This window comes from Netta rufina, assembly GCF_964035555.1.
Source record: "Netta rufina genome assembly, chromosome: 2".
NCBI classification, from domain to species: domain Eukaryota; kingdom Metazoa; phylum Chordata; class Aves; order Anseriformes; family Anatidae; genus Netta; species Netta rufina.
In genome coordinates this window covers 138,663,890-138,685,299 of record NC_140124.1, presented here as the reverse complement: position 1 = coordinate 138,685,299, position 21,410 = coordinate 138,663,890, and the positions used below count along the sequence as shown (strand labels likewise).

Genomic DNA, 21,410 nt, shown 5'->3' with positions numbered 1-21,410 from the left:
ATTCATTTGGCTGGCTACATGTTCATGACACCATGGTTGCACTTTAACTGACTCTTGAATGTTTTTTATGTCCAGAATTCTAAGAAGTTGCTGTCAATGGGAATAACTGGTCCTGAAGGGCATATTCTCTCACGTCCAGAGGAAGTCGAAGCTGAAGCAACGCAGAGAGCAATTACCATAGCAAATGCTGTAAACTGTCCCCTTTTTGTTGTCCATGTAATGAGTAAATCTGCAGCAAGGGTGCTAGCCAGTGCACGAAGAGAAGGTAAAAGTCCTAATTCATTTATGCTTTGACCATGGCATTAGAGGAAGGGGCATTAATGTCCTACTTAGCATGGGTGCCTTAAACCTCAAAACATCGGTGTACTTGGAACAGGATGTCTAAACTGCATATATTTTGAGGCCCAAGTGGAGCTAAGCAGTGTGGCAGAACAGCAAATGGGATTGAGCCTTTCCTTCCCAGAACAAGCTTTTTTGTCCTTCATGCTATATCTCCACAGTTGCAGTGATGGACAAGACAACATTGCATTAAAAATTATATGACCAGTCCAAGACAATATATGCATTGCTATTTCTCTCCCTTGAGTTATAGTCTTCAGGCCTTTACCAGCCATTTAGGTGAGAAGTTCTGCAACAGAAATCATGGTGATGTTGACAGTGTTCAAAAGTCTTAATTCCCTCCAGGGAATGGTTTCTCCGGTCATAAACTGCAGGGTTCACAAATAGTTCTGCCAGCCAAGGGAGCCTGACTCTCTCGGCCAGCTGTCGGGCAGGCTAAAAGCAGTCTGTGGGCTGTAGGGATTCAGGTTTTTCTACATGCTCATCTATCTGTAAGTTCACCCAGAGCTGCCTGTGGAACAACAGCACTGTGAAGGGACATTAGGTGAGTGGAATAAGTAGGACAGAAGACGTGATTTAGGGGGCCGGAGTCCTTATGGGTTATCTGTCCCTGTTGTCTTTTCATCTGACCTTATATGAAATGCATACAGACCTCAGTTTCCTCATTTCTTGACTTTAGATAATACTTTTGCTAGCAGCATAGATTATTAATACTAAAATGCAGAGTCTGAGGTCTTGGACAAAAGTGCTATCAACACCAGCCTGACATTATTGTGCTAAAATAGATGAATACATTTATGTGGAATACGTATTGATCATGACTTTTATACTAAGATTTTTCGGTTTCAAGTTTATAAAATAATCACCAGCATATTGTTTAAAAGCACATTTTTTGGTACTGTGCTATGTTAGATTTCTCCACTAGATGACAGTGCTGCTGGTACTGTGGATTGTATCCATACGTTTACAGTTCTTTGTACATCCATAGGTGTGGTGACGTTAATTACAAGAAGCTGTAACAACACTTAAAATTACTCAGATAAAGAGAAAACACTGGCTGTGAACATAAAATACCTAAGACAGGAGGTGGTGATTTATAACACAGTAATCATGTAAAAAATTCTATGTTGATAGTAAATACTGTAAAATATTGTTAGGCATAGGAATAGTCTGCAGTGCCAGTATGATAAATGACTTTGTATCAGTATGCTTCTTCAGTGTTTAAAAAGAAATTGAAACAACTTACACTTATTGTTTTGCAAATTGCATTTAATAGCTTCCTGGGTTCATACAGTCAAAATTGTCAAATGCTTGCATTTATGCATCACAACACATAACATCTTACCATAATTAATTTCTATTCTCATGGGAGTATATATCTTAGGAAATAGAAGTCTAGGATTGATTAAGAAATTTGAAGGGAGAGCTAATGTACAACAGAGATAGGTAAAAATAGTTATAGGCTTTAGTGAGACTGATCTGTGTTTGCTGTCCACTATTATAAATTTCAGAAAGTTATTTCCATTTTTCAGTTAAAGGTAGTATTTTGAAATGAAGAGTTTCAGACAAAAAAAAAAATAAATAAAATTCTCAAAGTACTGTATAAATGATATAAATAAAACTGGCGAAGTATTGCCAGCAGATGGAGAGAAGTGATTCTTCCCTTCTACTCAACACAGATGAGATTTGTGTTTTTCTTTGTTATAAAACAATTTATATGAATATAGCTCTTGCCAGTCAGTTTCATGTGTAATGAAGAAGTCACCAAATCTACAGTTATTTCCCAGAAGCTCAGAGATGTCAGAAAGACCAAACAGAAGAACACTTTCTGCTTAATATTTTTGTTGAATGCAGGAAAACATGACAAATGGAAAGACCTGATTTATTAGCACATTACTCCAATTTTACGCCAGAGTTAGCAGACAGAAGCCAACTGAGCTAAAAGAGCTCTAAAGTGGAATTTCCTTGTTATTTGGATTAAAACAGAATCTTAATATTATTGTGCCCTTCAGTCTGACTAGTCATGGCCCAAATGAAGTGCAAGAAATTGCACAGTTAGCAGAATGTCCAGATATAGTCCGTTGAAGTTGCAGTGTTCATACTCAAAGTCACTTGTGGAAATGCCTTGTACTCTTTCCCACTCATGGGAACAAGAGGGGCTGTTCAGGTCAAATTCTGACTGCAGAAATATCGTCATCACCTGCAGAGCCTGAGTTAGAATCAATTCAGCATATACAGCTATGAATTTGAAGAGTATCTTTTATTTTTTATGTCATGAAACTGAAGTAAGAAATTATTTATGGAAACTAAACATTTATTCTCTTCCTACCATTATAACTTTTGACATGTATAGTTATGCCCTAATGATATACAGTTCAGGTTTGCATTGTATGGAAGTTTCTTTAGCTTGTTCAGATGCATTTAGGAAAGACTGCACACACAGACATACCCTCCTTTCCACTGACTTTGCTCATTAAAATCTGTCAAAAGCCTAACAGGAAAATAGAGGAGATACTGTGTATGCATGCAGAACTTTTTCTGTATCTATCTAGGCTTATGGCAGCCTTTCTTCAAATACTGTATTTGGAGTTGCCCAAGGAAGGCCAAGGTTCCCCTTCTGCTGCAGCTCTGGATTAGAAAAATACTAATCTGACTTATTCACTGAGTGTCCATATCACTTAAAGGGATAGCCTTGTATTCAGTGCTTTAGGTTTTGAAAATAAGATAAAAAGAAAAAAGCAAAAAAAAAAAAAAAAAAAAGGCAAATGCCTGCCTAAGTCATTATTTTGAGACCAAAAACTGGTGGTAGCCTCCCTCTTAGTCCAAGTGTAAATCTGTAATGTATGCAGATAAGTGGTACTGGAAGCTTAAAATACCCCAAGCCAAGGCATCAGCACAGGTACATTGGTTCAGTATGTCAGAGCATGCTGAGAGCGTTAGAGCAAATTAATAATGCTAATAGGGAGTCTCTAGGTTGTGGTAGAAGTTGTACTATGTACTACTTGGAGTAAATGCAATGTATGGTAATGTCAGAGCAGGTCTTGAAACCTTGGAGAAATAACAGTAGAACTATAGAATTTAATATAGTCTTCAGAAATGGGTATGAGGCCTTCTTACAAGTCTAGCACAGAAGATTTAAGAAATGACAGTATCACACTGAGAAACATTTTTACAAGAGCTGAGCTTCTCCGAAGCTACCTATGCAAGTGTAGCAGCTCACAGAAATACCAGAACCTAATGCACAGCAAGAATCTGCAATGTTTTGCTTTGTTGTTTTCCAACAGTACAGGTGAATACCTAACTTACACTCAGACAGAAAAAAAAATGCTGTCTAGTAGTACCAAGCAATGTCCAGTTGGGGTAATGTAATAATTTTAATAAAAATGGTCTGTGGTCACTAGAGTGAAATCTGAGATCCATCGTAAGATGCACACTGTTTGCAGAGAGCGGGGGCAGGAGAAAGCTCCTGCTAGAATCCAGCAGAGACTGCCTTTAATAAGCACCAAGCAGCCTATGCATGGTTGTGTGAGGTCCTAGCTTGCTCTGGTTCTTTGGAGACCATCACGGTTAGTTGGCACTCTCTTCTCTCACATATAGAACTAGCTCTATCCAAAAGCTAACAGTTGGTTTTGACTGGGGTCCTCTTCTGAGAAATCTAGAGTACTGTGCCACGTGGAATTAAAGTTCAGGAAATAACTTGTAAAATTTAAGTATTTATTTATTTTTTTTATTTTGGAAATGTTTTTACACTCTTTAGATTTATGTCTGGTGCCACATTTTTTTCCTAGTTAGCATGCCTGCAATTATAGCCTGACAGTTATAAAAGTCTGTTTGCTGTATATACTGACTCACATTGTTACATCATCAATAATTTCAGAACATCAAACAGGTGCTACCAAGAAATATATGGATCTTGAATGTAATTAATGCAACTGAGGACTGTGTTCCTTTTGAAATTTCAATCACACACCTAGTAAACAATGTGTAAAACCCATTATAATATATCTGTCAACAATTTAATTAAAAAGCTTGCCAAAGCAATGCTCTTATGAGAAAATATATTGGGAAATCACCAGCAGAATATTCAGAACAGAGATGCTGTGTTATAGCTTAGTTTATTATGTCCCTCCATATGTTGGTGTTTAATTTGAAACATTCGTTTAAATTCAAACCCATTACAACCAAAAAGATCTGAAATGGGAAAAATACAAGATATGCATTTTTATGTTACTTGATGATGATACTATTCCTTTGCATTTTTCAGGAAAGGTGGTTTATGGGGAGACTATTGCTGCTTGTCTTGGCACCGATGGTACCAACTACTGGAATAAAGACTGGGCTCATGCTGCAGCACATGTCATGGGACCTCCACTAAGACCAGATCCTTCTACTCCTGGTTTCCTCATGAACTTACTGGCCAAGTAAGCAGATGAACAAACAGTGACAGCTGATGCCCAAATACTCAGCAATTTTTTTCTAAGTGTATAATAGCAGGTTGATGCCCTGGAGATTTTCTAAGTACAGAATGTTGTCTTATCAGGAAGGAGAAATGGAAGGTGAAACAAGAGATAAAAACATTTTTGTTACAGAAATTAGAAAATGTTCGGATTTAGTTTCTCTGAACTCTTGTGGCCTTCTTTCCCCACATGATTTTAATCAATAAGCCTTGCCTTGCTAGTTCTGCAGCAAAAATTGAAAAATAACAAGGGGGATAGTAAGGCTGTATGTTGGTGGGAAATTTGTAAAAAGTGGTCACAGCTAGAGGTTCTGGTTTTTGTTGTCAACTCCGTTTTTCACTTGAAATTTGGATGCTACATAGAAACTAAGCCCTCTGTCTTCTGAAGACAGATATGTCTTGTCCACTTCATACTATCTGCTTCAGAAGGAATTATGAACAGAAGTCTCCTTCAGATATCTGCAGTTAATGAAATGTGTTTTGCTGGCATTTCACTTACCAATAAACCCTAACTCCACAGAAGAGCTGAATTTGACCTAAGAGTCTTTGAATATATGCCTGAACACAGTTTGACTGGTGGTAGTACAAATCTGGGTTAACTTCACAGGGAGTGACACAATCCAAAATTGCTCTAACTGAGGATGACATTGAGTCTTTTGCTCTGGGCAAAGTGGGACAGTTCTGCATTTGTGGGACACCTTTGACACATCCAAATTAAGTGTGGTTTTGGTGCTTAGTGTCTTCTGCAGGCTTTCTGAAGAGAAATTGGCTGTCACTGTTAAACTACTCTTAGAGGTTGGAACAGAAGACTGGCTTACATGGTATTAACAGTTTTTTCCTTGCAGAAAGGATGGCTGGATCTACCCAACAGATTTTCCTGTGTGTTTGGTACATGATCCAGTTCATAATGTACTTTGTTTCTCCATAGTGCTGACCTGTCTGTGACAGCGACTGACAATTGCACTTTTGACATATGCCAGAAAGCTCTGGGAAAGGATGATTTCACTAAAATCCCTAATGGAGTGAATGGTGTGGAAGATAGGATGTCAGTCGTATGGGAAAAAGGCGTTGTAAGTATATCAAGATATCTGAACAAGGAGGTAATTTGTATCTCCAACAAAATATAGTCTTTCAGCAGAATCAGCTCTTTAGTTTTATCAAATGTATTTATTACAGGGTAACTCCTTGATCAGAGACCATAACAGGGTCCTCACTCACGCTTTATGGTCCTGGGAGATGGAAAAGGATTCTTGCTGCTAAACAAATAGCATGTGAGAATCATTTCTGTTGTTTACCAGCAAAGGACTGCTGTTGTTTCAGTGTTAGGGCACAGCGGTTGGAGAAGTTTCCACAGTGGGTGTCTGCCTGACAACTTCTATTTTGTGTTTTTAAGCAGAGGAAACAAGCTAGAGATATGAAATGCTTCTCTTATGTCTCAGTCATGTGGTGTGATGAGATGAGCACCTTCAAGTTCTAGTGACTTCAAAATTTCAGGGCCATCGTGAGAACACTCAGTGCTTCCCAGGACAATGTCCTTTAGCCTCTAAACAAATATAAATATGAAGGCCTGTGGCCAGGATTTTTGGATATGGGGTAGTCTCTTGGGGGAGGGTGTGGGCTAATCTGATGAGGGATCTGCCATGTACTGGGTGTTATGATTGCTCTGGCTGACACAATACCCTCAAGTTCTGGAGACTCCTGTTAAACTTTTTTAATTAAGTTCTCTCACAGCAGGGAAGTATTCTAGTTATGCACTACAAAGTATATTTACTTGTCATAGTAAAATTATCTACCTTACACAGTTGGTAAGGACATGTTTCAGAATCTCTCTTATTTATCTCTATTTAGAATTCAGCTCCAATTTGTGTGTACAAAGAAGACATCTGCCTGTCTTCACCTTTGGCATATCTCTAGTGAGATTTTTTCTTTTGTGGTGTAAACTGTAATTTAATCTGATCTGTGGTTAGTGTGAATATAAGACTTAAATATGTACATCAGTGCTACTTTTGAACGGTTTGTCCTGTTGGGCAAGGTAATTTTTTCAAAGAGTTCTTCAGTCAGTAATATCCTCTGTTTTCTTATTTGTAAAATACTATACAGCTGTGAGAATTTGTCTGGAAAGATTCCCTCCCTTCCCACTCACTGTTATTTAGAATAATGATGTTCACCAGCTTCTTTATGTTTTTCTTCTTCAAAGACTGCTCACAGGCAACCATGCAAACATGGTTTTATGACATTCAAATTCCTATACTGGCCTATACACACCATTACTGCCAATGTAGCTGGCTTTCTAAGCAAACAACAGTCACAGATGAGGTAGTTATGTAGCAGTGACCAGTCTTGAAACATGTGTATCCATTCTTGTTTGCCATTTCGGTGATGTGTCTCACTCACAAATCTGTCTTTTGTACTTCTCGATCTCAAATATTTACTGAAGAGAACTACCCTCTGCATTATTGCTGCAGAGGATTTGAAAATCTCCTTTTCTATATTACACACCATGTCTTGCCTCTCCCTTCCAAGTTTTCACATCCACATTATTAGTCAGTCTGATGTCTGCGTTTCTTAATTACTGTATCACCATTTTCCAAAAACACGATATTCATGAAATGTTATGTCTCCTGAGGAAACTGCTGAACAGGACTACAGAGTAAAAGCCAGCTAAATAAATTCAATTCCAGTTGACTTTTAACTATATTCACAGCTGTAATGTTGTCTTTTTTTTCTGCTTTTGTTATGAGGTAAACTAGTATAAAGTTAGTATTCAGTGACAGTACATTGCAGAAGGTGCATCAGAGACAGATATTTTTCTTTTAATCTCTTTAATAAATTGATGTGTTGTGATTTTGGCAGAAAGCTGTCACTCATCTCAGCTTTTTCAACAATAAAGCATTTTTTCTTCCCTTATTCTAAAAAGTAATGAGTTTACTTCTGTGTACTCTTCTTCAGCACAGTGGAAAAATGGATGAAAACAAATTTGTAGCTGTTACCAGCACAAATGCAGCAAAAATCTTTAACCTTTACCCAAAGAAGGGGAGAATTGCTGTGGGTTCTGATGCTGACATCGTAATTTGGGATCCCAAAGCTACCAGGTATGTATGCGTAGTTGTTTCCTTCCATCCAACCCCTCTGTAGGAAACAATATCTCAAAGCATTTGTATAGCAATAAGCCTTTAGGGAGAGTTTATGGTGTTTTTCAACAGCATTTGATGTGAATTATTTACAGGTTATTTGTTTGGCTCCTACAATAGTGCATGTAAGTAGAGATCCTTGACCTCTAGATGGATTTAAAAATAAATAAATAAATCACCTGAATTGCTCACTAAGTGCAAAAATAGCAAGATCCATACATTATACTACCAGTGCTTGGTATCCTAACAGTAAAAATAGCCACTTTAGGATCTTAGAGTAACTCTGCTAAGTGTTTGAGTATGTTCAGCTTCCTTCCACTGCAAAAAGCAAGGAGAGGAGCATGTGTTCCTGAAGAGTGACCCATTACAATCTTGCATTTTGAGCTTAGAGCTACTTCAAACATATTCAAAGGTAGTCAGTATGGTTGGTGAAAGTGTGGGGTCCTGACCTTCTGACATTTCTTCCTAGTAGAGTGAGCCATGAGTGAGCTTAGGTCTGAAGCTGTACTTGCTTACACTTTTATTTAAGGAGTTTTCTGGATTTGTGCACAGCCTAGAGTAGAGCTTGTCACACCAACAACATGTGCACAAAAGTTATGCTGATCTGTCACTCTACGTGACCTGATGCCGTGGTATATTTGTGCTACAAAGGACATGCACTGTCTCTTTGTGAGCCTGAACTCATACAGCACACAGTGCACTACAGCTGATTCCTGTCTTCAGGTATATTCACACCATCAGCCAGATCCATAATCAGGCCACTATAAATATCTCAGGAATCTCTCTTGGGTATTCCTCTGGCTCTTATAGCTATCCTGGTCTTGTGTAAACTGCATGGAAATAGTTTGAGAGCAGGCTGTCACAGAGAACACTCACTGGGGAAGGTGCTTTTATCAGCTGAGATACCTATGCGCATGTACACGTCCACTGTTTGACCTCCAAGTAGATCACCTTAAATCTGCAGGCATTAAACAGCTGTGTCCAACCTGACCACAGTCAGCCCTGCACCTGCCAGCAGCAGGTCAGGAGGTGTGCCAGGCTGGTGCTTTGGTCTCAGGCTTAGTTCTAGCAAGCATTGTGAGCATACGACTGCTCTGAAGGCACGCACTGACTCTGCCAGTTGAAATTACCTCACTGGTGTCATCTAAACAGTGGGTACAATCCATATAAGAAAGCAGTCACAAATCGCAAAGCTCAACACTTTGTGGGGTGCTGAGCATGAAGACAGCATAACCAGCTTTCACTGAGATATCACAGTGTTTGGTGTTCCTAAAACTTTGAGCTGTTGTAACTCTTAGATGGCACTAGATTTTCAGCCTTTGATTTTAAAACAGAATTGAAGACTCCTCCGATGGTAGAGGAAAGTTTGGAAACATAACTGGGCAAATCTGAGGCTCAGAAACCAAATGGAGATAAAAAGCCCTTTTCCTAGATTTACCTTACACAAATGAAATTTTCCTCACCAATCTGCTAGATCTTGAATTTTTCATAATGAAATTTTCACTCTTTTCAGCACGCTCATGAGTAGCAAAAGCATGTAAAGTGACAGGAAAAAGCATCCTGTGTTTTAAGCGGCAAAGCTTGAGGACATAGAACTTGCTTTGCAGAAGTATCACCAAAAAAAAAAAAGACAATACCAGCAAAAGAAGTTTCAGGATTGTCAACCCCAATCAACACAGAGGCCTGCCTAGTGCTGGATCAGAGAGATTTGAGAGATTTTGCTGCTGGGTATTGAATGGTTCATGTGTATTATGCCTTCTGGCATGTTGAGCAAGCATATTTTGAGATACTAGCAATGAGCTATTTCCGGACAGTGGAGCTATGAACTCAGATTAAAAAAAAAAAAAAAAAAAAAAAAAAAACAAGGATTTTTTTCTGAACTCACTTCTGCTTTGCCTGAGGACAAATGAAACTAGTAGGATAGCAGAGTTCTGACATTATTCTCAAGGTGCTTTGTCAGCTCTTAAAATTCTTTATCCTTTTCCCTCCCAGGCATTCCTTCTGCCTCCCTTCACTTTCTCCTAAGTACTATCATGGCCTTTTGCCCACTGCAGCTGTGAAGATGCAGTTTTTCTTTAAATATTTTTTCAGAATAAACTGTATTTTCTTACTGAGCAAGCTGATTTTAAGTTGAACTGATACTTTTTTTCCTCTTTCTGATCTGGTACTGTTCCCATTGTTTATCCCTTTGGCTTTGCTGGGAACAAGCCACTGTTCAGGTACAATTCTGTGAACTATATGAGTAAGTATAAATAAATCAAGTCCTTGTCTATTCATTTCACTATAAATCCTGAAGAGGGCACAAACAGTCCAGCAGAAAAAACAGATCTAGCTAACAGACTTCAACCATTTAAGATATTACACAAAGTGCAGCCTTGTATGCTGTTGTTGCATCTGGGTAGTAATTTTCGATATCATGATAGGCTTGTTCATCTGTCTTGCAAACTCCTTCCTGTTTTGAGCGTGACTATTTTTCTTGTTTGTAAATCTAAATCTTCTAAGAGAGGATAATGTAGTTTTCTAGTTCTGGCTTGAGGCTCTGTTGCTGCAGTCTTAAAATGCTGTCTGATAGTAGCTTAAAGAATTAGGCAATTGCTGAAGTATTGTTGTGTAGAACTGATATTACCACAGTCTGGCAGAGAAAGTCTATAGGGAAGATTCTAAAGTCATTCTGTAAGATAGTGAAGCTCTTCAAAATGCAAAAACTTAAATCACTGCAAAATCAGTTGCATTTCTCCTTCAACATCATTGCACAATTAAAACATGATGGGTACTGTCTGAGCATTCAGGGTGTTCCCTTTCAACATGGCAAAAGCCTAGTGAATTCAGCCCTTCAATCTGGGAGCAGTTGCTATTCAAGGTTCCAATTCCAGCATTCTGCTGCTTTTGCTGAGGTTTTATTTATATAGCTTATCTTCACTGACTGGCCTATTTCTGTAGGCTTTGCTGGTAATTTTCACAGAAAATAATGTATGAACAATTGCATGAAAAATTACTAGTGTATTTCAGGGCTTCCAAATACTGGTTTTAGGATGTCCACATGAAAGCAAGAAGTGTTGGAAAGAAACACTTCAAATGTATAAATTCATTAGAAATTGCATTATAAAAGATGGGTTATGTGTTCTGAGAGGTTAGGTCTATTTCTCAGCTTCCTTATAGTCATTGCATATTTATTTAAGAACACACATTCTGAAGAGACCAGTTGTTATTTTGCATCCATGTGTTACTAAACATCACCTTGCAGACCACAATACTCACAGCATTCCAAGTACAGCCTGTGCACAAAGGACTGTTTTGTGAGAACTCCTTGGAAAAATATATCAGCAAGTCAGTGTCCTCTATAGCTGATATCTTTGGCTATTTGAAATCAAGTAAGAATACAAAATCTCTAGGGTTTGTTTCAGAAATGCTCGGCAAGGAATCTAAATGCTGTAGTGCCCAATTCATACTGTGGAAAGAGCTGAACATCCCTTGTAAAGTAGGGACAGAAGGCACTAAACATCTCAGAAGAGACGTTCAGCTCCTGGCTGTTATTAGGACTCAATAGACTCACTGTAGCCTGTCCAGAGCCTTGCAAATAAGCTGTGGATAAAGCCTTAAAGGTAGAATCAGAACAAAATTTGAAAACATCCACAGGCATAGAAAAAAATTCTCAAATGGGATTTAACTGTCTAAGTCCAGTTAAATTATCATGCCAATTCTTTATAACAATATGCTGCCTTAGAAGTCCTATTTACCATTTATTTTCCATTTACCAAATATAGCCTAAAAATAAGCTACCTTTGAATGTCAAGGCAGAGTTGCCTATGCAGGTAGCAGTCTCTCACCTCATCCTCTTTTGGCTCCTCTGGGGTGACCCTCTTGGGCCCTCTTGTCTCATTTGCAATCAGGTCTTCAGCCTCAGAAGCTTAAGTGGTGACAAGTTACAACATTTAAAGACTCTATGCCAAGCAACTGCCTGTAATTTTTCATACAACGCAAGAGGAAAAAAAATAAAAATGTTGTTAGCAGATGATTAGAATGAATAATGCTGTGACTGTCCTACTCTTTTGATGAATGAGCATGATATTGAATACTGAGTATATGGATAACTGCATCTAGACTCAATTAGGGAAAATGAAATAATGTGGCATACAAATATGTGTGCATAGGACTAGTAAGTTCTGGCATTTTCAGTAGCTCTTCTTTTGCACAAATACAAGCCTGCGTATGCATGAATATATGCTATTTCACTAAAATCATGGAGTTCCTGTCAAAAACCTGTTATTTCAGATATAAGGCACAAACTAAAATGCAGGAAAATCCATTTAAACATAAGAAAGATATATATATATTTTTCCTGTGAGTGTGATCATACACTGGAAAAGGTTGCCAAAAGAGATGGTGGAGTCTCCATCCTTGGAAGTATTTACATCCTGCCTGGGCACACCCCTGCTGTGCCAGACCCTGGCCAGAGCAGGAGGTTGGAATAGATGATCTCCAGAGATGCTTTCCAATTTCAGTGCCTCTGTGGTTCTGTGAACTGTAACAAAATAAGTCTCTATGAGAGAGCATGATGTACGTTTCCCTAGTAACTTGCTGTCTCACAAAATGTCAGCTGCTCTCTTTAGAGAACTGAATCTTAGAAATGTTACCAACAAGAAAAAAAAAAAAAAAAAAAAAAGAAAAAAAAAAAGATTCTTTCTTATTTTCTCCTTATGTATGCTTACCTTTTTCTCCCCTGTGATTACTTCCAGATCTTCTTTAGTCATTGAATACTCATTTGTATTTTCTTCTCTATCCTTTCCTACAAGCTTACTTTCTCATTACTGTTTTCCCTCCTGCCCTTTATATAGTTTGACAGTTTCTACTTCCATCCCATATCAACTTGTAGTGATTGATAGGAACAAACTGATGGTATTGTTGATAAATGAGTTGCTTACCATAATCAGAAAAATCATTCTGTTGTCATTCTCTGCCCATCTTAACATGATGTATCTTAGGAGATATGAATGCATTAAAGATCCTATCCCTTAGATATGTCTCTCTGACAAGGAGCTCCTAGATACTAACATCCTGCCTCTTGTAACTGTTGTTTTGTCCACAAATCCCCTCACTTCAGATAGCTACTCAAAGACAATGCTTATTTAAGCATATTTTTAAGAGGTTAGGGATACCACTTTACTAATAGTTGCCTACATAAGTTGGTATGTGCAGTTATAACAATTCATTAATTATAAAGTAGGCCGTGGGCTTTTTAATCCACATCACAGGCTTTTAACAAGCAGTTTGCACATAGATTTTCAGGTTTTTTGTTTCTTCTTTTTCTTCTCTTTATTCCTCTCATTCCCTTTTCTTTTTAATACTTCTGTCTCTTTAACAAAGTCCAACTTAATTATCTTTATAAATGAGTGGTGTCTCAGGACAGCACAGGAAGGTGAACCAGAGATTTATTTTTGTCTAGAGTTTAGAAAAGCAGGTTAACAATAATGGAGGATGCAAAGACAGATGAAAAGAAGAAGGGGCAGCTCACAAAGGCTGATATTAACCTCAGCAAACTGGCTTTTCTCACCTGCCCCCAGCTCTGAAAAACTTAGATACTGCATTGTAAGCACTTGGAGAAGTTGCTTACATCTGAAATTCTCACTCTTACATAAGTTGGTTTTCTATAGCAACTGTCTGCAAAGCAGTTGTTTTCAGCAATGGACTCGGGTCATTTTAGCTGCCTTTATTCCTATGTTTTCACTTAATTAAGTAATTATAAAATCTGTGTCCTCCCTCTACTGAGATGTTCAACAGCTATTCTTGCCTAAGGGCTGTTGACTACAGGATCCCTTCATATTCCTGTGCCTGGAATTTTTAAAGAAAACTGCGTGAAGTATGCGTCCAGTTCCCATTAAAAGTAATTAAGTTCTTCAATTTCATATGCCCCTCTTGAAAATTACAGTCATCGAATCCTCACAGCAGTCAAAGTTTAGGTCCTAGAGCTCAATCTAGTCTGACAGCTCCACCTTCAGTGGGCTGATTTAGCTTCATTTCCTATGCATTATGAGGGACAGAAGATACCTTGTAATGTCAAGATTGCTTCCCTTCATCCAGTTGCCCCTCTTGCCTGACTATAACTTACTGTATAGTATTTCAGTCTCTGACTGGGGCATAGATGTGTTTGTGATGCTCCTAGGTTGTGTTTGACTTGAAATGTAATCTAATACCCCTAACTCTTTACAAAGATTCAGGGCTTACCAAGGGCCAATCTTTTGAGCTGATCACTTGTACTGCCTTGAATTTCACCCTACAGTTTTCTGCATTAGTCTAATATGATGCTCTTTTCTAAATTTTAAATGTCAGTTTGTAGTTTATTTAGATATAATATCCTAGGATTGGCTGTAAAGTCTTTTGTCACATACAGAATAAATAAATGCAAGATTACCAGTCACTGAATTGTCACGCACACAAAGAAAATTTGATAATTGATCTTTGACTATAAAATAATTGCTTCTTGACTGCAAATAGTTAAATAGTTGGACAGTGAATGCACTGGAGTGAGAGAAAAAAAAAAAAAAAAAAAAAGGACAATCTCAGAAGCATGTCTTCTTTTGTACTAGGGTAGTATCAATTTTTTTATTGATAGCCTGAAATCTCTTTGCCAGACAGGTGTATCAAAAGCAGCTGAAGTGAATTAAATGAAAACACTGAGATAAGTAAGAACAAAATAGAGCCTGATGTCTCTGCAATATCCTCCTCATATAGAGTTTTCTTTCAAATATTCAAGTTATCATTCTGATCTGTTTTCATTTGAGGAAGGGCTGTTTGGAACAAGAGTCTCTGTAGTTTATCATGAGAATCAGAGGATTTTAGAAAATATATCAAAAAAAAACGTCATTCGGGTTTTTGAAAGCTGGAGTCAGAATCTGCTTTCTCATGTTAAGTAACCCATTATGTCAGACATCGCTTAGGATGTTAGAGGCAACTCTTATGTTCTACTTCACTACGGTGTCAGTCTTACTTTCTCAGATTATAAATAGTTGCTAGCATTCTTGCCATTAATTGAGGGTTAATAGTATTCAAACTTTCAGAGCAAACACTGGACTTTCACTAAGCTTCCCGACAGGCTGCCTGTTATTGAAATGGCTGATAGAGCAGTAAACCTTATGTGGCATAAGGTTGTTGAGTTGTGAGCTCCAGACCCAAGCATACTCTCTTTGTTTTAACTCTTTTAATTCTCACTTCCTTCTTGATACTTTCCCTGCCATTGATAATGTTAAATAAAATTGCTAAAAACCTAAATGCAGATTAGTTTTGGTGAGCTCCATCAGGGAGACTGCACTTCACCTTCAGAAAGAGCAGCAAGATCTAAGCCTTTGTTCAACAGAAGAGTTATAAATGGGTTCTATACAAGTTGGTTGTTGAAACAAGCAATGGGAAATCTCTTTTATCATATTGTAGGGCTTACCTGTAAATATGGATGTCTCTTTTAAATGCATTAACTTCCATTAGTTTTGTATGTTTTTATGAAGGATATACTTACCTCTGAGGCATGTTTACCACCAGTGATCCTGCTATAGCACATTTAAACAGCTCACACGTTGAGCTGAAGAATCTTGCTTATTTTTCTATACATTTGCTCAAAGTACTTTTTCCATTTTCCTTTTTGCATCCCAGTGCTTGTGTGCAAATAGATATGATGTATACCCAGAGAATGCTCAAGATAATTATATTACAGTTGTTCTTTCTTACTGTTCTAGCAATTGGACCCATAAGTGTAATGCAATAAGCTGGAGAAATATGTTCACCAGCTCTTTGCAGAGCTATTATAACACCCATGGATAAACTTGTTCAACAGTATTCATAGGACTAGTGAATACAAGAGAGGTCTGACTTCCATTGCTCACTCTTTCCACTGTGACTCTACAAGATGATGCTGATACTGGAGAGCAGGCAGGCATAAGTTTTCTGTCCAAGCTGTTCTGAAAAAGGAAGTTTTTATTCCTATGGGCAGATTGGCCATAGAGAACATTTTTAGATATACAGCGTTTGAAGTTAGTTGCCACTGAGATTTAAATGTACTTAACTTAAATTTAAATTTGCCTTAGTTTAACGTAATGGTATAAAAGGCAAAATATATATCTTTCCAATAATTATAACTAATCACTTGAAATATTTGATACTTGATTACCTTTGAAAATGGTGTACTTCAAGAAAGATAAAGATTTTGCCGTGTTTTGTTTTTTTTTTTTTCATTTTAATAAAGATGTTAATTAAAGTTTTTAATAATTCTTATCCAAATATATCAATATTTTATTATCTAATAGATCGATATTTTGATCTATTAATATTTCATATTAGTTTTACTTTGAAATTTTTTTTTTCTAAAGATGTAATCACTGGAATAATGTTAGCACTATACATTAATGATAGTTTTTTTACCATGTGCACATATCCCTATTCTGGAAAATACTGACTGCTCACAAAAAAAAAAAAAAAAAAAAAAAATCCTTCCTTTCAGAAGTTACAGATAGTAATAGAAATATAAACTTTCCAAATTAAAATAAATAAATAAATTAGAAACAGGAAGCTAATGAAATTAATTAAATTTCAAAATCTTGTGACACATTTTAGATACAGTACATAGTAAGTAGCTCAGTAGGGAAAATAGTAAAGGAAGTATATGCAGTCTGCACTTCCAAATGCTAATATCAGTTCTAGTATTAATTGCTTTTAATGTAGCCACTTAGGGTTGGAGAAATTTGCCAGAAAAATGGTGAACATAAAGAATGAGATCTATGCATAAACAAAGAAATGATACCATAGCTCAAATTAGTACTGTTGAGGTCTAAAACTATAATTTCCCTAGTACTCTTGGAAAGTATGGAGAAGTGTCATGTTGTCATTATTATTTGACAGCATAGAGATATTTGGGCTGTCAGTCACTGGATCAGTCCAATTCACTTTAAAAGTTACCAAAATTCATTACAATCTATCAACTTTCCAGTGAAATAGTCTTTGTCTTGTTTATGAGTTACAATCTTTGAAACACTGCAACCATGCTTTCCAAACTTGAAATTGCAGGTAACTCTAGCTAAAGGGTTAGAGGTTTTTCTGGGCTTATTGTACATAGATATTTGCTTGACAAGGCAGAATACAATCATTTTATTCAAATAAATATTATAACCTGATTTTTTTTTTTGCTAGTCTTTTTGTAGTGAAAAATTTTGTGTTTCAAGGCTACAAAGTTCTGTCCTTTTGACTCTCTCTTCATTCTTTTGAAATGCAATTACTGTTCAATGAAATGTTAATGCTCTATTCTATTTTTACAGCTGTTCCATGATGTACTCTACAATGTCGTAGTTTAATAATGCTGCTAAATTTTCTTCCTCTATCAATTTCTTAAAATTTCGTAATGGAGTACAATGTGAAGATTGTAGTAATTTCCTTTTTTGTTGTTGTTTTTTTTTTTTTTGTTTTTTGTTTTTTGTAAACACAGGACAATATCTGCAAAGACTCATCACCAGGCCAATGACTTCAATATATTTGAAGGAATGGTCTGCCATGGAGTCTGCGTTGCAACAGTTTCAAGAGGCAAAGTGGTTTATGAAGGCGGAGTTGTCAAAGTCACAGCAGGAGAAGGCAAATACGTCTCCCGTCCACCATTCTCTCCATATGTCTACAAACGAGTCAGGCAGCGGGAGAAGGTTAATTAAACTAATAAATCTCTGTAATGCTTTCTAGAACATGAGGATAACTAGCTCTTGGGAACAGAGGTTAGGGAATTCAATGGTAATTTCCCTTACTAATCAAAATCTGCCAAGGTGGGAGGAAATGAAACTAAGGGGACTCAATTTTTATTGCTCTTCATATTACAGAGAAATATCATAGACTAGTTCCTGCTCTCAGGGTATCTGGTACAGCTTGTAGACAAAGTCTGGGTACTTTTAAAAATAAGTCCCACTTGCAATAACGTTGGACAAAATATTTTGCTCATGGGTAATCTGACTACCTGCTAGATTTAATCACTGATTTCACTGCAAATCAGAGAGGCTCAGCGTCATGCTCAGGGATAAAACTTAAACTGGAGGAAGAGATCAATAGTTTTCTAACTCTTCCATGGAGCAGATATTTAGAGCTAAACCCTGTAGAATGCTGAACATTTGGCTGTGTTCCAGCAACAATGTGTTAAAAGCTGAACGTGTGCAAAGTGCTGGACCAAGTTTGCTGTTCAAACTGTTTTTCAATCTCTTTTTGAAGAGAAATTTTGCAAAAGACATGCAGATTGAATTTCCAGTGCCTATTTGCCATGTGAATAATATTTCTGAGGCCTTAGTGTTGCTTATTATGGGTAGGATTTTCCAAAGCACCCAGACAAAATCTGAAAGTCACAACTTGAATCAGTAGAATTCACTGCAGGATCCAAAAGTTGAATTAGACAAGCATTCATGTGAGATCTGGCTCTTTAAGATACTTCTAAGATAATACTGTGCATTACATCCCTTTGTTGTCTTGTTGGACTACAAAAGACATGTCAAAATGGCTGAGGCTTTCCTCCAAAGACAGCACTTTCCCAGTAGCTGGTGGGGGCTGTCTGCAAGATGATAGGCATAATACACTTCAGTGGATAGGCAGGGAAGTCTGTTCATGAGCATGCAGTTTTTCCCTGGGAACTTAGAACAGAAAACAGATGATTGCATATTTGGGCTTTCCAAGCATAAAAGAATACATTTTTGAACCAGTACCAATCAGTGTAAGTTAGACAAATTGGAGGCATTTTCACTTGCATTTGGTCAGCATCTGACTATATTGATTATACATTAACTTTTATTATGAAACCAAATTTCTCATTTAAATCTGTCACACTTTTTCAGTGTGAAAGAAGGTTCATGTTTGTGGGAGAAATGAAAGAAAATCCTGGACTTTCCAGGCCTACTGCATGAGTGAACCAGTACCCCAAACTGTGAATTTTTCTGGAGAAAAGATCTTCCCTTTCCATGAGACATTTGGTTGAATTGAAACAATTGCTCCAAAGGCCATACAGTTCCATGGCCAGCTTCAGGATAAGATTGTCACAAGCTAAACAGTGAGAACTCCTCCTCTACAGTAGAATTATTCTGCATTTTTAATCTGGATAGATTCTTGTTGTTATATTCCTCTCACCCATTGAGTCTGTCTTCAGTGGGATCTGTCATACACGAAGTTCAATGTGACTGTGAATCTGTTTAATCCACCAGGCATTAAAAATGTTTGGTACTTTGTTAATGAGGGATGCTTATTATTATTGCACTTTCTTTGTTGTGCAATGTTGGTCCCTTTAACTTTAAATGCAAAATAAATTCCATGTAATGGTAACAGAAGCTAGCTATTGAAACCAGATTTGTACTGGCATTACTTCAGCAAAATGTTAGGACATTCCTTTTCATGTAAGAGAACATGATGCAGTTCTTAAATGATAATTAGGTGCTTCCTCAAGCATAGCTATGTTGTGACTCCAGACCCTGGCATCTCTGCTGAGGCATCATATCCCATGCGAGAAGATTAGTACCAAAACTAAACTAAAATTTAAGATGAGTTTGGCAATCATAGAATTCTAAAAGTCTTCAGTGGATGTTGTCATTTCTATTTCTGATAAAAGCTAGGGAGAATTTTTCCATAACCAAAACATCAAGTGCAAAATGTTTTCAGAAGTGACTTTTCAACCAGCTCAACCTCCTGTAGTCAGCAGCTGGGGTGGTGGATGGAAGATAGGAGTGGCTTTGTTTCATTGATGTTCATTTAACTCTCTTATCTGTACTAAGAGCATCACTGGGAAATATGATTACCTTAATGAAGAACAGGCTTAGAGTGTGAATGGGCAGTGAGTCAGCTATTCTGGAGAGCTTGCTCTGTACCTCTTCCCCCTGGGATCCCCTGATGAGTAGCCAAATTAATATATATATATACATATATATGGAAAGAAGCAAATACTGCAGATAAGTGTTTTTGTTTTGTTTTGTTTTGTTTTGTTTTAATATATTTATATGGCGTAATCTCTGGGATTTTGCTGCTCCAAGAAATGATTGAATGAAGGGAGGCAGAAGCATCAACAGTATGAGGTGAAACATGGTCCGTTACTCGTTAGAAAAATGGTTTTAGTGTTCTTTTGTTACAGTGAACAGACTGAACCACCTGCCTCCTGATGAAAGATGAGAACTGAACATTTTAGTTTGAGTGTAAGGAACATTTTCAAAAGAAAATTTTGATGGAATCGTTGGGTAGCATAACATTCAAAGCTGGGTTATATCAGGATTGCTATTTTTATTGTGTAGAGTTAGCAATTACAAGAAGACAATATAATACTGAAAGGTTTGAAATGCTTTATTGCAGGTCTGTCAGCCGGTTCCTGTTAAGAGAGCACCATATACAGGTCTGGTCTCAATTACACCCGTCACACCAAAATAATAGCTGTGTTCCCAAGGTTTGGTTCTTGCAGGTAACTGTCTATTTTGATTAGTGAAAACTACTTAATGCTTCTCTGAAATTTCAAGAAAAGTGCAGCAGGCCTTCTGACATGTGACAGGCTTGTCTGAAATGAGCCCTCTCATAAAAATGAGTGGCAGCTCAGGTATAGAAAGCCTCTTTCCAACTGGAACCCCATATAAAACTTTCCACTGAGAGCACAAATGAATTTTAACTGTGAAACTGAGAAGCGGGTATGAAGGCCCACAGAAAAGCTGAGCTCAGTTAGGCCATCCTTTTTGAAACAGCAGGAGTAAAAGTACAAGCCTTAGGCTTACAGTTTTACAGAAAAGCCAGAAAGAGTTTGATGTAAAAAATTATATTCTCTAGTGTTCCTTTCTTACAGACAATAAATCTCCATCAATTGAGCTGTTTGGGGTAAGCTGAGAGATTGGTATTGCAAGGACAACATCTGTCTTCATGCAGTAGAGGTGCTGCAGTCAAAGCCAGCTGTGATCTGATGGATGGCTGAGCTGCTATAAGGCTCAGAGCTGGTAACAGTGCAGTAACACCCAGCATCACCCCCTCCCTTCTCACCAGTGTCCACAGTGCACAGCCTGGTTATTGACATTCCCTCAAATGTGTAAGCCCTGGTGCTTGGTTGATCCTTCTCTGAGTTGATTTACTTGATAACCCAACAGAAAACAATTAACTTCCTTTTTCTGGGTTAGATTTCTGTTGGCATAGTGAATTGAACTGTCTCGTAGAAAAACCTAGCAAGGACCAGTGCTGAGCAACACATGGGTGGCAAAAGGCAGCTAGTGAGAAGGGCTGGGCAACAGCATCTCACTCTTTAACTGTTTACAAGCTGCAGAAAAGCCTCAGTAAAAAAAAAAAAACAGACAGGTACGACCTTCAGAAAGCACAACTGGGGCATGATGCTGCTGTATGCCAACTGCAGCTGAAATATTTTTCTGCTACGGTAAGGGGGTTGATTATATGGGTCGGGGGTATGGTGAGTGGCAGTAAGCATGACAAAATCCGGTCTGAATTTTTGTGTGTATATAAATACCAACAGT

The 21,410-nt window shown here is 37.5% G+C and overlaps 1 protein-coding gene across 1 annotated transcript in view; it reads left to right on the top strand.

The window, feature by feature from the left end:
* The window catches only part of DPYS (dihydropyrimidinase), a gene marked incomplete at both ends in the record, with an annotated part of 30,386 nt that extends 10,052 nt beyond the window's left edge, over positions 1-20,334 (top strand). The window contains 6 exons of the mRNA XM_084281911.1: positions 76-265; positions 4,604-4,760; positions 5,724-5,865; positions 7,745-7,887; positions 17,390-17,597; positions 20,260-20,334. Of these exons, the coding sequence (XP_084138037.1) occupies positions 76-265; positions 4,604-4,760; positions 5,724-5,865; positions 7,745-7,887; positions 17,390-17,597; positions 20,260-20,334 (915 nt within the window). The remainder of the gene's footprint in view (positions 1-75; positions 266-4,603; positions 4,761-5,723; positions 5,866-7,744; positions 7,888-17,389; positions 17,598-20,259) is intronic.
* Positions 20,335-21,410: the final 1,076 nt, after the last annotated feature.